At 38.3% G+C, this 16,601-nt stretch overlaps 1 protein-coding gene across 4 annotated transcripts in view; it reads right to left on the bottom strand.

Moving 5' to 3' along the window:
• Nucleotides 1-2,799: 2,799 nt before the first annotated feature.
• The window catches only part of PLCB1 (phospholipase C beta 1), a 625,546-nt gene continuing 611,744 nt past the window's right edge, over nt 2,800-16,601 (bottom strand). For 2 of the 4 annotated variants that reach the window (XM_059705575.1, XM_059705573.1), the window contains exon 32: nt 2,800-6,073. In XM_059705575.1, coding sequence (XP_059561558.1) covers nt 5,846-6,073 — 228 coding nt within the window. In that variant the 3' untranslated portion in view covers nt 2,800-5,845. The remainder of the gene's footprint in view (nt 6,074-16,601) is intronic. The other 2 variants (XM_059705577.1, XM_059705576.1) reach the window with 1 other exon arrangement.

Below are 16,601 nucleotides of genomic sequence, written 5' to 3' on the forward strand. Positions count from 1 at the left end.
CTCATTTGTTCCAGCCAAGGCTCCAGAGACTTGAATGGGTCCAACCAGGACCAGCCACCAGCCAACTCAGCTGATTGCAGATGTATAGATCAGCCTAGCCTAGCCCAGATCAGCAGAGTCTACCACAGGGGTGGGCAAACTTTTTGACTCGAGGGCCACAATGGGTTCTTAAACTGGACTGGAGGGCCGGAACAAAAGCATGGATGGAGTGTTTGTGTGAACTAATATAAATTCAAAGTAAACATCGTTACATCAAAGGGTACGGTCTTTTTTTTTTTTTTTTTTTTTTTAGTTTTATTCATTTCAAACGGGCCAGATCTGGCCCGCGGGCCGTAGTTTGCCCATGGCTGGTCTACCACCTAGCTATAGAATCACAACCAGTAGAAAATGATTGTTTATAATATGAAGTGTTGGTGGTGTTCATTATATAGCACTAGATAACTAATATAGAATGCAACGGGAACACAGATGAGGGGGAGCTTGGGTGGATCAAAGAAGGCTTCCTAGAAGAAGCAACACATGCTATAAACCTAAAGATTCATCTTTAGGTGTTAGCCAGGGCAAAGAAAGAACCTGAGTGTGTGTGTGTGTGTGTGTGTGTGTGTGTGTGTGTGTGTGTGTGTGTGTGTGTATGCACTGGGGAGGGATTAAAGGAAAAGAGAAAAAAAGAGGAAGTAGTTGAAGAATGGCATTTAGAAAGCCAAGGAGGTGAGATTACCCATAAAGCTGGAGTGTGGTATGTGAGAGAATGACTGAGTTATTTAGGAACCAAATCATGTAAAACTGCAAACATGTACTAAGGGGTTTAGACTATATCCTGAGGATAGTTGGGGTCAATTAAAGGCTTTTAATCCCATTTTTGCTTTTGTATGGTCAGTCTAGCTACAGTGTGGGGGAGTGGTTACATGATTTAGCACTAGACTAGAGTCATGGAAACCATTTAGAAGACCCTTGGCAGGTGGCAAGGGATGGGAGCCTGAACTTGGGTACTTGCAAAAGGCACAGAGAGTGAACAGTTCTGAGGACGCAGAATTGACTCAGCTTGGGGATCTACTGGAAAGGGGATGAAGGAGTGGCAGCTGTCAAAGATAATGCCAATGTTTTGGCTAGGGCCACTGAATTGGTAATGGTTTTGTTTATGAATGGAGAAAAAAAAAGAGGTAGGGCAGGTTTGAGGGTAACTGTAAATGAAGTTTGGTGCACACTGTATGTAGCAGGCCATATTTTCCAAAGACAGTCATGCCAGTATAAAGGGTGGGATGAAGTATGTCTACAGTTGGGAATATGCAAAACAGTTTATTCTTGTATTGTTATTAGTTATTGTATTATTTTCAATAAAAACAACTGTAAACCTACCCCTCCTCCCAATCCCCCCCGCCGTATTTCTTCCATCCCTCACCTTCTTCAGAATGTGACCAGCTCTGCTCCAAGTTGAGATGGCATCTATATTTCCTCCCCTTGAATCTGGGAAAGGGCTTGTGCCAGCACCAACGAATGGGCTCAGCATAAGAGACAGTATGCAACTTCGAGGCTTGGTCCTATCAATTTGACACAACTCCTGCCTGGCTTTCTCTCAGGAGGCTTCCAGTCACCATATTGTGAGAGAGCCCAGGCCACGTCTAGAAGACACACGCCTGTAGTGTTCCAGCCCAGAGCCCCAGCTAGTCTGCTGACAGACATACCATCCACCACCACATATGTGAATAAGCTGGTCTCCAGCCCTGAGACTTCCAACCTCCCAGCCGAGGCCAGACACGTCGTGGAGTAGTCGCATGCTATCTGTACTCTACCCTGTCTGAATTCTTGACCCACAAAGAATATGAGAGATAATTCTTATTGCTTCAAACATCTAGGTTTTGTAGTAACATTTAATGGAGCAATAACTAATACATTGCATTTGAGGTGCCTATGGGACATTCTCCTAACTCACACATATATTTCATTTTCTAAATCAATGTTGCAGACTCTTACATCTGTTTTATAAGAAAACTTACTTAAGTACTGTGGCGGGCTGGCACGGCCATGGCATACTCAACCCCAGGGCGCCTTATGTGCTGCGCCAGCTCAGCCAGGTTCGGTGAGCCCAAGTGGGGGCGATGAAGGATGGAGAAAAGACAGACAAGAGAAGAAAGCTGGGTCTGGGTGGGACGCTGCCCTCTCTGATGGAGAGAGATAGCGCCATGGACTACAAGCCGTGTCTTTATTTTATAGCAGATTCCTTGAGGCAAAGTAAGGGCGTGGTCACGATGTTTTCAACATTCTCGTGGGTTTCAATCCTACTCAGTTACATGCACCTGAACTCTACCAAGCCCACATAACTCAGGCACGTGGGGCCACGTGTTCGGACCATAGGTCCAAGCTTACAACTACAGCTGTTGGCTATAATTGTGCTGGGAGGGCTCTGCCCTCCAAGCTGGGACTTGCACGTGGCAATGAGAGGACTGTGCCCTCTCATTAGTCCGAGGCTTGAACCTGTCCAAACACTGTAGCCGCTCTCCACAAAGTACTCTGTCAGTTCTTGTCACTTCCACTATTTGTCAAAAAACCTTTGACTGCATTGCCTTCCTTAGCTTTGATCAAAGAAGGGAGGGAGGGAGGACTATTGGAAAAATAGAGAGGGGTGGCAGAATCTTAGAATAATGACAGGTGTGCCCTCTGGTCACAAGCATTGCAGGCTCTCGAGTCTGTGCACAGGCACGAATATGGGCATTACATCCTTGAAGACTGGCATTGTGCCTGCTCCCACCATCCTGCCCATCTAAAGAAGGTTGTTCCTGACACCAAGAAATAACAGCTGGGTTGTGTTAAGAAAGTTTTATTATTTCCTTTGGATTTGTGATGAAAGCACATAAAATTACAAGTGGAAGAAACATCATGCCACAAAATTGCATAGAATTATTACAAAAATGTGAATTATGCTTTTTAAATAATTTGAGATAGGAGAACCAAAATATGTACATTTTAAGAGCTTCAAATACTTTGTCCTTTTTTTTTCTTCTGAAAAGGCAAAGGTCACGATATCTAATCCATCACAAGCAATATGTATACAGTGCAAAGCACAACATTAAGTTCAAAGTAATGCAAGCAATGGCCCTTTCTTTTGGAATTATTTAATGACTGCTTAACTATTACAGGAATAGTAATTGATGCATGGTGATATGGAAATGTTAAAGTGAAATGTTAAAAACCAAATCACATGGTATGTCATCAGAACTTTGAAAATGGGTTTACACGGCCAAAACCACGCTATTCTCAGTAGTGTACAGGTACCAGAGGGGCACAGGCTAATTTAATACACAGCTCTACTCTCTATTATAGGAAAAACCACAGTACAGAATTTCACACATTCAACAAAGAACAAGGCAGATACATAAAGGCACAAAACTGCACATCATATAGACCCCTTTTCCTTACCTTTGTCTATTTCAAGTAATATTAATATTGTTAAATGATAATATCACTGTAGTAGTTTCAATGATGCAAGATGGACAGTGTTACACACTACCCCACAACTGCAAAAGTGTCATTGTACAGATATAAAAATGTGGTTACAATAAATGGCCAAATACAAACATATTAGAGTCACTAAGATAATGAAATGTAACTACCAAAACAGTTTTGTGTAAGTCAAGATTACTCAACCTTAGTCTATCTCTGGACTAAATGTAATACAATATGCGGTAATAATCACTATTGCGCTTGGTTATGAATGCTATTATTAGTTCACGCTTCTGCAATTTTAGACAGTCTGTAATTTTGTTTATAAAAATGCAGCATTCGATTTTGACCATTCTTACTTCCTCATGATTAATGCCTTTCTTTCAAAGTGCAAAAGTAGAATGATTTACAAAAGATATCTCTTTCAATGGAAGTTAAGTTGTATTAAGTGTCTAATTAATACCCCATATCTTTCAGATCAAAATACTATCATTTCCAAAGAGGATGGGATTTTCCTCCTTGTGTCTCACTAGATGTGTATTTTTAATCAAACACTTTTTCCTAATGTTTGAACTAAGCCTTCATTTTGATTAAAACTTAATTGTGATCCTTAGTTATTGCTTAAAGTTAAATAAAGTGATTTCCATAAAAATATTAAATTCTTGAAATAATTTTTAGGACACAACTGGCTTTGTGTTTTAAAATGTTTTGCTAAGCTACAATCAGGCAGGTTTATTTTAAGCTAAAGCTGTGAGCATCTTGCTTCAGGGCTTTAACTTCAATGTTCTTTGTGTTACTCTCTAAACTATATTTTCCTTTATATAATTATTCTCTCTTATTTAAGACTTTTCAATAATGTTTTTGATCAGTTTTACCTTGATATGCTTTGTTTTTCTCATGCCACCTAATATAAGAACTTAACAAAAAAAACACAGTTAAATGAATTAAATGTATATAATAAATATATAAATGAAGTATTTTTTATGTTATAGTAAAAATGAAATCTTTCAGATTTAATAATTATGGAAGATACTAATACATTCCCATATTTCTGTCATATATATTTTTGTCTATTCTGATTATTGAAACAGGTTTAAAATCCAGTTTTGATCCTGCAAAATATATATCAAATTCACATTCTAAATTCTAAATCTAATTCAACTTGCATCAATAACTCCATCAATTGTTTCTTAAAATATCAATGATTTATCCATGAAATCTAGATGTTTGATCATTTTCAACTCTATCCACTTATCCCTAAATTTGGTTTTAAGTCTTGTGGAAGAGTTTTGGGTCATTGTCACACATCAACAATCAAATGAATGTGTGAGTGTGTGTGTGTGTGTGTGTAGTGCATGTGTCTGTATTTATATGGCTGAGTGTGTACATATATACATAGGGATAATATATATCATTTATATATGGGTCTGTGTATTCTTTAGATAAATATTCAATCTTTATCACTATTAAAAATAAATGAACCATAAAATAATGTCAGACATTAAGAACCACTGGGACCTCTTTAGTCTGATTGAATCTCTGCTCAACATATATTGGCTCAAATATTTTTATTCAACTGAACATATTCTATGTAGTTATTTATACATTTCAGGCCAATGACTAATGAATACCCAGACTTTGAGTGCAAACAGTCAACTCGGATAGCCCACTGGCTGGAGGAGTGTGGCCAACCTGCTCATGCAGCCAAGTGTACGAGCCATACTGCCAAGTCTGGGAATAACTTCACTGGGCAAAGATACAATCACGTAATTTTTTTTTTCAGGAAAGAAAACCAGCTTATTTGAATCACTATGATATCTGAGAAAGCCATGTCAGCAGCAAATATACTGAGGCCTCTATGATAAATAAATTAGCAGACTGCAAGCCACCGGTGCTTGCAAAGCAAAGGACGAAACAATAAAAAATGCACGTTAAATTGAAGATATGGTAGTTGAGTGGCAGGTAGGAAAACAATATTCAAAGTGGGTTGTTCAATAGTGTTAAATAATGATATGCATTTCTCAAACTATTTCTATTACTTTGCAACTATTTTATACCAGAGCTTCAAATAAAAACATGAGCTTGATTTTCTTCAAAGAAGACACAGTCCTTCATTAGATGGTCCATGCAGCCTGGAAGTTGCCTGCGTTGTTTACTATTGGAAAGAAAACAAAAATCCCACATACATGCACTCTCTACTAGGAGACCTAGCATTTGTTTCCACATTGCACATGGCGCTTGGGCCTGGGGACGTCTGCGTGGATCCTTCTGGAACTCTAGTTTTGGTGTGGATTTTGGGCTAAGGGATGCTTCTCGGGAAGATGCTCCGGGCAGTGATCTTTGTAATAAGAGAGAGTCCGATGGAGCTTGAGAGGCCATGCATGTTCCAAAGGCCTGGCAGGAACACTCACAGAGGAGTATCAAACTCTTTTCCCGAGCGTTCTCCTTCCAGCTCCTCACTGGAGGGAGACCTGTGGTTCAGTTTTCCAGCGTCGGAGGCCAGGGAGGAAGGGGCAGAGCTGTGATTGCTGTCCTCACTGATCTTCCCTTTCATGGCATCCTGTACGAACTCCAGAATCTCCAGGGGCAGTCTTTTGAACTTGTCTTGGTACTCTTGCTCCAGCTCCACCTGCAGCTGGGAGACACCAAGAGGGAAGGGTGATGTTACATCATTCAGGTTTCTATAACCACCCCTGTAGAAACTTCTTGAACGACATGTGCAAAGGTGGGGGAGAGATATATTAATTTTAATATCATCCAGAGGTTACCTATTGAAAAGATATAAAACAGAGTTTAGCTCAACATGCCATTTTTTCCATAGCTGAAAGTCAAGTTCAGGCTATGTGTGGCAAAATAGGGCTACCTGCAGTGATATAAATACACACACACACACACACACACACACAGATGAATCTTTTGAAAAAGTTTAGAGAAGTACCCCAGCCAGCATGGCTCAGTGGTTGAGCATTGACCTATGAACCAGGAGGTCATGGTTCAATTTTCGTTCAGGGCACATGCCTGGGCTGCGGGCTCAATTCCCTGTAGGCGGAGTGCAGGAGGCAGCTGATAAATGATTCTCTCTCATTATTGATGTTTCTATCTCTCCCTCTCCCTTCCTCTCTGAGATAAATAAATAAATAAATAAATAAATAAATAAATAAATAAATAAATAAATAAATATTAAAAACTAGTAAACAATGATCTGAAGTTCTTAAATGTAGGGGTTGGAAGCTACTGATAGCTGGGAGTGCCAAGGTCAGCCATGACCCGAGCTGGGAAGAACAGTGAAGAATCGGACTGCAACGGAGAGAGGATCAAGGTGAGGGCTTTAAGAAGCGTGGCCTCACTCAGAGGCTGGGAAGCCGAGCTTGTAAAGAGGAGCTGGATGCATTTTTACACACCAAACATATTCCTGTAACCTACTTTAACTTCTATTTTTACTTCTTTTATCTTATCTTCATTTTATTCCTTTTCAACCTAATTTCTATTTGCCTCATAAACTGTTTTAGCTACCATGTAAACTGTCTTTTAATTTATATGTTTAATGCTCAGGAGGCTTTTCAGACTTTTAAAAGTCACAGAACACTTTCTTTAAATGCAGTCTTACATGTGGCCCTAGTCATAAAGCAAGCAAAAGCTGGTCTTCAGAGAAGTGAGGTGAAGGGCAGGGCCAGCGGTGGGTGTCACTCTGCACAGCAGAGACAAATCTAAACCCATACTGTTAAATAAAATTCTTGTTGCTTATTGAATGGTAGGTGGGGGACCATAATCTTAGAAATGATGTGTAAGATTGTTTTTTTTCTTCTGAGGAGCAATGAAGCAGCTTTTCTTAAGATGTGTCCTTAAAACCTTTAAGGAACTTATTTTCCTGCTTAAGGTGTACCCAAATCACCTGGAGTCCTAATTTTTTATTCTGATTCAGGAGATCTGGGTGGGGCCCAAGATCTTGCATTTCTCAGGGCTCCCGGGTGATGTCAATGCTGCTGGTTCTCACTGGACTGGACACTCTGATTATCTTTCTGTCTAAGCTCCCAGTTTTACTTTTTGTCTTGATCCTGGCTGCATGTCTTTCATCTGCAGCTTCAGTGTAACCCCTAGGCCCCTGACCCCTGACCCCTGATCCCTGACCCCTAGGGTGAAGACAGTGCTCAGGGCATCTGCCCTTGGTGTCTTTTTTTTTTTTTATTGTTTTATTGCTTAAAGTATTACAAAGAGTATTACATATGTCTCCTTTTTCCCCCCCGCCCTTGACAATCCCCTGGCCTCCCCTAACCCCCAGTGTCTTATGTCCATTGGTTATGCTTATATGCATGCATACAAGTCCTTCGGTTGATCTCTTACCCTCCTCTCCTGCCCCCCAACCCTCCCCTGCCTTCCTGCTGTAGTTTGAAAGTCTGTTCGAGGCAGCTCTGCCTCTGTATCTATTTTTGTTCATAAGTTTATAATGGTCTTTATTATCCATAAATAAGTGAGATCATGTGGTATTTCTCCTTCATTGACTGGCTTATTTCACTTAGCATAATGCTCTCCAGTTCCATCCATGCTGTTGCAAATGGTAAGAATTCCTTCTTTTTTACAGCAGCATAGTATTCCATCATGTACATGTACCACAGTTTTCTAATCTATTCATCTACTGATGGGCACTTAGGCTTGATGTCTTGGTTGCCTTTATTCATTCCATTTTGGATGGTGCCTGCAGCTTGAGAACATCCTCTAGTTCAACTCCTTTGTACTCTTGCTTCTATGCCAGACAAGTTTTGCCAAAGCTCAGTTATGTCATATAGATTCATAATCCCTTATCTACAATTCTAAAATTCCCAAAGTCCAAAGATCCAGAAGTTTGTCTTCTTTTTTTTTTTGTAAATTTATAGCAACTCATTGACATTAACTGATACAGGGCTATTTGTAATCCTTAATTATCCCACTTTATGTGAATATTCATGATTATGAGGGTGACCCAGAACTCCCTGAAATATTATGCCTATGGTATATGTATCATATCATCTTTCTAAAAATCATAAAATTTATGTATTCTGAAATATAATGGGCATTAAGAGTTTCAGATAATGGATTGTGAATCTATCTGAATAATTTTTTTTCTAAAATGACTGATAAAAATAACCAGAGTATTTAAAGTCACCTAGTCTTCCCAAGAAAAAAAATGTGGGGCATTAATGAATATGTGGTGCTAGAATCTGAATTCTAATAGCCAAGGTGGAAACATACTGTGTGAAAAGTATCTGCCAGAGAAAGTCAGGGTGGGTGGGTGGGAAGAGATTAACCAAAGAATTTACATGCATATATGCATAATCCCTGGACACAGACAATAGGGTGGTGAAAGGCCTGAGGTGAGGGTGGGGGGATATAGGGGACATCTGTAATACTTTCAACAATAAAGATAAATTTAAAAAAAAAAAGAAAAAGAAAGGTATCCCCAGGGCCCTGAGAGTCGCATTGCTGAGGTGAGCAAAGGCACCTTCATACACATCCCCACCCTCAGGGTCAGGGTCAGGGGAAGCCCAGCATCTTCACGTACAGGAAGAGGATGGCCAAGTCTCTCCCAGGTGCCCAACCATTTAGAAGAAGGTCACGCTTTTACACTGTCACACTCTTTTGTGTGAATAAGATCTCAGCTTGGTGTTTGGCAGTATCCATTTACTACTATCCCAACTTCATCGTCATTTCACCTCAATTTTAATTCAGTAACATGTACCTTTAAAATTTCATTTCCAGAAAATGTAAGGAAAGAGAGACAAGCACAGAGCCCTGGGTTCATGGAACAGCAGATTTCTGTTTTCACTTGGATTAGACTGTGGGACCTTCACCTATAGATATATTCTACCTGACCTAGAAGTCAATTCCTCTTAGGTCATTGATGGGCAAGACTCCATGTTGCTTGATAATGCTGTTTCTTTGCTTAATTTATATAAAAAATGAAACATGAAATGTGAGAATATTACACATACTTAAATTCACATTTTCTAATAACTTTTTAATACTATAATTCTGGTCATTACAGTTCTGCACCCAAATTTAATGTGTGGGTTTTTCCTCCACACCACCAAGCAATTCTCTATGACTCCAGCGGGATGTCCTACAATTGAACTCTATTCTGACACTATCTACCTGGCGGTAGCATTAGATTCTACAGTTTAAGGGTTCAGTCCTACAGGACTGCCCTCCACCCCCACCAATTGGGAAGTCTTGTTTGTCACTTGTGCTTCTGCCCGACTGGCTATAGTTAGGAGTTCCATTAATTTGCTAGAGCAGTTCACAGAACTCAGAGAAACATTTTATTTACCAGGTCACTGGTTTATTATAAAAGGATTTAACTCAAGAACAGCCAGATGAAAGAGATGCATAGAGCAAAGTATGGGGAAGGTGAGGTTTTTATGGAGCTGTCATTACATAGGCACTATTGATTACATTATTGGCCATTGGCATTTTTTTAAAAATGAGAATGAGATTTTATTAGTAAAATAAGAACGACACAGAATATTCTTAATATCTGTGTTAGGGTTCTCTAGAGAAACAGAACCAATAGCATATATATAAACTGATTGGATAAAGCTTACCTACATTATGGAGGGGAATCTGCTTTACTCAAAGTTTTCTGATTTAAATGTCAATCTCATCCAAAAAGTATACCTTTATAGAAGCATAATGTTTGATTACTAAATATCTGGGTACTGTGGCGTAGCCAAGTTGGCATATAAAACCAACCATCACAATAAGCTAGCAAAATCTTGGACTATTTGATGAATTACTACTCTATTGAATATACTTTACAAAATGCTTCCTGGTGCAGCCCTCTGTGCTAGAAATAATTATAGTTCAGTGATGTCGCGTTCAACAAAAGCATTGTGGTTATTTCCTTTTCAGAGAAGTCAGATATAGGCTTTGATTACTGAAAGCATGAACCCACTGTCTAAAACTGAATTGATTTTTTTAACTTGCTGACTTTTATTTTTATTTTCAATTGCAGATGATATTCAATATTATTTTATTAATTTCAGGTGTACAGCATAGTGGTTAGATGATTATATAATTTACAAAGTGATCCCCTTCTGATAATCCTAGTACCCACCTGGCACCATACATAGTTATTACGATATTATTGACTATATTCCCTATGCTGTACTTTATGTCCCCATAACTATTTTGTAGCTACCAATTTGGTCTTTCTTAATCCCTGCTCCTTTTTCACCCAGCCCTCCCAACCTCCTCCCTCTGGCAACCAACAGTTTATTCTCTGTATCTATCAGTCTTTTTCTGTTTTGTTGGTTTATTTTGTTCTTTATTTTCACATATAAGTGAAAAGGTATGCTATTTATCTTTTTCTGTCTGACTTATTTATTTAATTAAAGCTGCAGTGAGCTATCACCTCACACCTGTCAGAATGGCTATCATCACTAAATCAACAAATAACAAGTGCTGGCAAGGATGTGGAAAACAGTATGGAGGTCCTTCAAAAAATAAAAAATGGAATTCCTTATGACCCAGCAATTTCACTTCTGGGTATATGTCTGGAAAAACCTGTAACACCAATTCCAAAGGATATATGCACCCCTATGTTCATTGCAGCATTATTTACAATAGCCAAATATGGCAGCAACCAAATGCCCACCAACAGAAAATTGGATAAAGAAGGTGGGGTACAGATATACAATGGAACGTTACTTGGCCATAAAAAGGAATGAAACCTTAACATTTGCAACAACATGGATGGACGTAGAGTGTATTATGCTAAGTGAAATAAGCCATTGGCTTTTGAACAAAACCTCTAGGCCTTCTCCTCTCCCAGAAGGTCTGAATGTGGGACTAAAAATTCCAACCCTCTCATCATGTGGTTGGGACCCTGGCAACCAGACCAACCCCTATCCCTAGTGCTTTGCAATAGTCACCTCATTAACATAACAAAAGACACTTTAATCTTGATCATCACTTATGAAGCCCCAAGGGTTTTAGGAGGAGCTCTATACCAGGAACTTGAAAAAAGAGCAAATATATATTCCTTATTATAAAAAACAGTATCAAAATAATAATAATAATTTAATTTTAATAATTATTTAAATATTTTTTTTATAACTGACCTTAGCTGTAGCTAAATTATAACTTCAATGGACTCTTTCTTTTATCATGGATTAGTAGATTTTATTGTATTCTAAACTATTTTAATAAATTAAAATATTTTAATGTATTAACTACATTAATTTAATATATTAAATGCCATGTTTCACTCTTTAAAAAAACTCATTTATTAATGAGCTAATTACAAAATTGCATTTATTATTAATTTTCAAGTTCCAGCTCTGCTAAATTACTTATTTTTCTTCTTATAAAAAAAATTCTTACTCATTGTAAGAAAACATGAAAAGTATGCTGAGCAAAGTCTGGCTCTATTCCACAAAAGCTCAGCTATCAGGAATCTAGGGTTATTCCAGCCCACGCGTTGCAAACAGATATTTATGGGGAAAGGCAAGTCATAAAAAAAGGGGAGCAGGCTGTGTGCAAGGAAGTAGGAGTGGTGAGGACATGCTCTGTCTAAGGGGGTGCCTGAAGCTGAAAAAACAAAGATTTTTGTTTTTCAAGAGAAGTCAGAAATCCAAATTTTCATGTAAGATCTTCTGATTTGTAAAATTTTTGGCAATCAATTCAACCCACACTCATGAGTCCAATTGGGCTTGTGTAGAATGTCTAACTTGTCTCCTAATGGGCTTAGATCAGAGGACTCAAGAAAGTGGGTCCAACTGTGGAATTTCAGTTTGGATTCCTCCTAATTTTCCCTCCCCACAATCCTGAACTTCAGAGGGTCCACTGGACATCAGGGCTTGCTCTTAATCATCCCTCTGCTGGGGTTCAGGGTCATCTCATTGAACTACTATATTCTAGTTCATGTACTCAAACTTGAGTTTCTACACTATGCATCTCAAGCTTCAGGCCCTGTGGGAATGGTAGATAGATTGCATAAGTGACAGCAATTCTTCACCCCTCCTTATAGTCATGGCCTTTGCAGTTTCTCCAATCAAGAGTGAATGTAGCCCACTTTGATTGGATTCAGTGGTTGAGTGTCAACCTATAAGCCAGAAAGTCAAGGTTCAATTCCTGGTCAAGGGCACATGCCTGGGCTGTGGGCTCCATCCTTGGTAGGAGGTGTGCAGGAGGCAGCCGATCAATGATCCCCTCTCATCACTGATGTTTCTATCTCTTTCTCTCTCTCTCTTCCTTTCTGAAATCAACAAAAATAGTTTTTAAAGAAGAGTGGAGTGTATTGTTCATCTCCTAGAATCTGGGGAGACCTTGTGATTTGCTTTGTTCAGGTGAATGTAGTGACAGTCTGCAGCTGTGAGCCTAGACCTCCAGAGGCCTGTGTGCTTCTGCTCTCATGTGAAGAAGTTCTTCTCTCTATCATTTCAACTGACAATCAGACATGAAAGTCAAACCCACTAGCTAAACACAAGGCCAAGCATGGCTACTGAGATCAGCTGAGCCTGGCCCCGAATGGAAGAACTGCCCTGCCAGTTCATAGACTCATGAGCTTAGTAAATGCTTATTGTTTTGTGTCACTGAGTTTGGGATTGTTTGTTAGGCAGCAGTGTGTGGCAATTCTAACTGATATAGTGGGAGAATTCAAAGACATATCATATATGGTCCAGCTTCATAAAGTACTTATAACTAAATCCAGCTGCCCCCATCTTTTCATTGCTGTCACCTCAAAACACATTTTTGAGGGAAAATCACCATAGCACAAATAGATCTTTAGGAGAAATTTGATTTTGTAGGCTATGCCTTGGAGCTTTTCTAAATTAGCACCCAAGAGCTTGCTTGATCTTAAGTTTATAAGACATTTAAAAATGAACAAAAAGGGAAGGAAGAACAGTCTAAAGTCTATTTTTAAGACAGATTGTTTTATTATACTCAGATATCAATAAACAAGAGCATCGCCAGAGTTCACTTTATTATAGGCAGAGTTCTCCAATTTTACTAGCCACACTCAATTTCCAAGCTATCTTAGTTAACTTGATTTTCAAAAGATGTTGCCACTCATTGCTACTGTAAACTCTGTTAGATAAGAAGGAAAAGCAAGTTCAAATGTGTTCAGGCCTGCATGACTATATTGTCAAAGATTTTTATACTTGAGATGTTACTCTGCCTCTGACATTTTTTCAACTGCCTTAAGAAGTAAAGCAGATATTTGATTTAATTAAGCAAGGTTTTTAGAGGGAGAAATATAAGTGAAGTTGAAGGAGAAAACAAAGTGACTCATGAAGGTTAGTTTACAAACAGGAAAAAAAAGGAGCAGCTCAGTATAGTGTACATGTGGCATAAACACAAAATAAGCCAGGTTACTGAGTTACCAAAGAGATATAATCAAAGCCACTTCTCTAAGGAAACAAATTGAAACCAGAGAATAATAAGCATTTAATTATTTTCCTTTAATTACACATTTTTCTGAGTAAGGACTTGGGGCAATAATTATTTTAAAAGATGGCCAATGCATTTTCTTTTTTTTTTCCTCTTCCTCTGAAAATAACTACAGGAAATAGATTTTTATTTTGATTTATTCCTTTTGACAGCTGCTATTCTTTTTTGAGGTCAAATGTTCCCAGGTGTGGTCAGCAGGAGCCCTCTCAGGCAGGCTTCTGGGTCCTTTTGACACGCCTCCTCCCTATTCATTTTTCAGCCCTTGCTTGCTTTTCTTGGTAGAACAAGATGCCTTACATCCTCTGGTGCTTTCCCTGCCTCAAACCTGGAATCAGATTCTTTTCCAAAGAAGCTTCCATGGAGAAAGCTTCACAAGCCAAGCTCTGGGAGCTGAAGGCGCTCACTGCCACCGGCCTGTCAGTGCACTTGGACCATCTCAGTGGACAGTTAGGACGTATAGTTTGAAAAATATTAGCATATTACTTTTTCAAATTTAAATGTCACTGTATAAATCTTTCTCTTCACTTCCTTGATTTTATATTTGTGTATCTTTTTTATTTTGTAATTAATTTTGTATATTTGGTTTCTAATAACATTAGCATACTTATTTGCTTTACCTGGCAATATACAGAACAGTTTTAATGTTATAACCTACCAATAAAATAACCATGTGAAGCTTAAGGCTCTTTACAGGTTCTTTCCCCTCCGCACCAACAGAATATATCTCACTAAGGATGCACAATGATATTACTCTGCTAAGACTCACTAGAAATAATTATATTCTTTGTGTAATTGTTACCTTTAATATACACATAAGGTCATTTGTTTCCGTTTGTTTTCTCATTAAACATTTTATATTATTTCACTTATTTTCTTCTCTGGGAGCATCTTGTATTTTTTAAATTTTAATTCCTCACAGTCTTTTAACTCTTTTACAAATATCTTTCTGGCCCTTGGGAAGTGGGGATGGCAAATGGTACTATAATTATCTTGCTCAAATATGTTTAAATTTACTGCTAAAGATCAGGGAAAATAATAAGACTAACAAATAAACAACAACGAAAACATCAATAAAATTTAGAGTTTCTGTAAAATAAAATACAAGGCTTTCACTTAATGAAATACAATGTGTCACTAAATGTAAACCAAAAAATGGTATGAAAACAGGGAAAAATGATTATATTGCTGCGGTAAATTAAGAATCTACATACAGTTGTGTATGTACCATGATTATAACTATGAAAATATTTTCTAAGAATACAGAATTAATTTGAAAGGAAATACTAAGATACAAACTGTTTTGGAATTATGAGTGCGTTAATTTTTTGACTTCTTATTTTGATGGTATTGTAATTATTAGTAATGTAGTTATTTTTATCATGAAAATAGTATTCTAAAATAAAACAAAATCTAAAATATATATATTTTAACTGCAAAACACTGAATGTAGACTAGATACCCCCCACCCCCAATTATGAAAAATTACTGCAGGGACTATGGTATTTTAACCTCAACATCATCAATTAGTTAAGAGGCTATTAATAACAATGGGAAAAGCATTAAAAAGTACATATATAGAGCCCTAGCTGGTTTGGCTCAGTGGATAGAGTGTCGGCCTGTAGACTGAAGGGTCCCAGGTTCAACTCTGGTCAGGGGCACATGCTTAGGTTGTGGGCTCAGTCCCCAGTAAGGAAGGAAGCCAATCAATAGATTCTCTCTCATCATTGATGTTTCTATCTCTCTCTCCCTATCTGAAATCAATAAAAATATATATATTTTTAAAAGTACATATATAGAATGGGTGGTTTCAACATTAGCCTGAGCAACCTTGCAAAGCCTCAATTTATTTTTAGAATAATCTGGAGAATTTCTATTTCAACCAAGAACAGAAATAACAAGATCATATAAAAACCACAGAATTAGATTGGTCAAGTTACCAGAGGATTGTTGGAAAATAGCACGTGGGAAAATGGGACTACATTGTATATCCCAACCATTCCAGGTTTTGTTTGTTTTCTTCTAAGCTTCCTTAGAACAAATTGCAATGTGAGTTTGAGTCAAAATGGCAGAGTGGAAAATTTTGTTTTCTACTCCAAACACAAGGAAATGCTGAATAAGACAGAACATATATACTTATTTAAATTTATAGCTGAGTTTAATGTGAGAAGAAGAAATCCCGGAGTCACAGGAATGACAAAGGAATGCAGAGTTAAAAGGTCCAGGGATAGCAAGCAGATTCCTTTGGTGAGCTGGCTGTTAATGTTTTAAAAGGGTGGAGAAAGGCCTAAGGAGTTTGAGTGCTGAGCCTGAAGGCCCTGCGGAAATGGGAACTGGAAATCTCCGTCCATAATCTTGGGGACAAGGCGAGGAACCTAAAGATTCATAGGGCTGATGGGAGGAAATGTGTCAGCAACCAGGGATCAGAAAGCCGAACGAGCACCACAAACGAGTGCAGTTTCCAATTCACTTTACCCTTGTGAATGGGTGTCCAGTGTCAATAAATCAAACGCTGATGAAAAATTAATAAAACTCATGGAGTCCCAGCAGAGGCACAGCAAATTCAGACTGTCGGCATTCTCTGTAACCTAAGGCAGCAGTGAACCCTATAGATAAACAATTCCCACTGAACATGAACTCGAAGTTCAAAATTACAAACCACTCAAGTAAAATGCAGCATTTGTTCAACCTTGTGATTCAAGGTTGCCAATGGCAACGGAAATATAAAGAAAATGGTGATC

Source organism: Myotis daubentonii, chromosome 8, assembly GCF_963259705.1.
Source record: "Myotis daubentonii chromosome 8, mMyoDau2.1, whole genome shotgun sequence".
In the NCBI taxonomy this organism is placed as follows: domain Eukaryota; kingdom Metazoa; phylum Chordata; class Mammalia; order Chiroptera; family Vespertilionidae; genus Myotis; species Myotis daubentonii.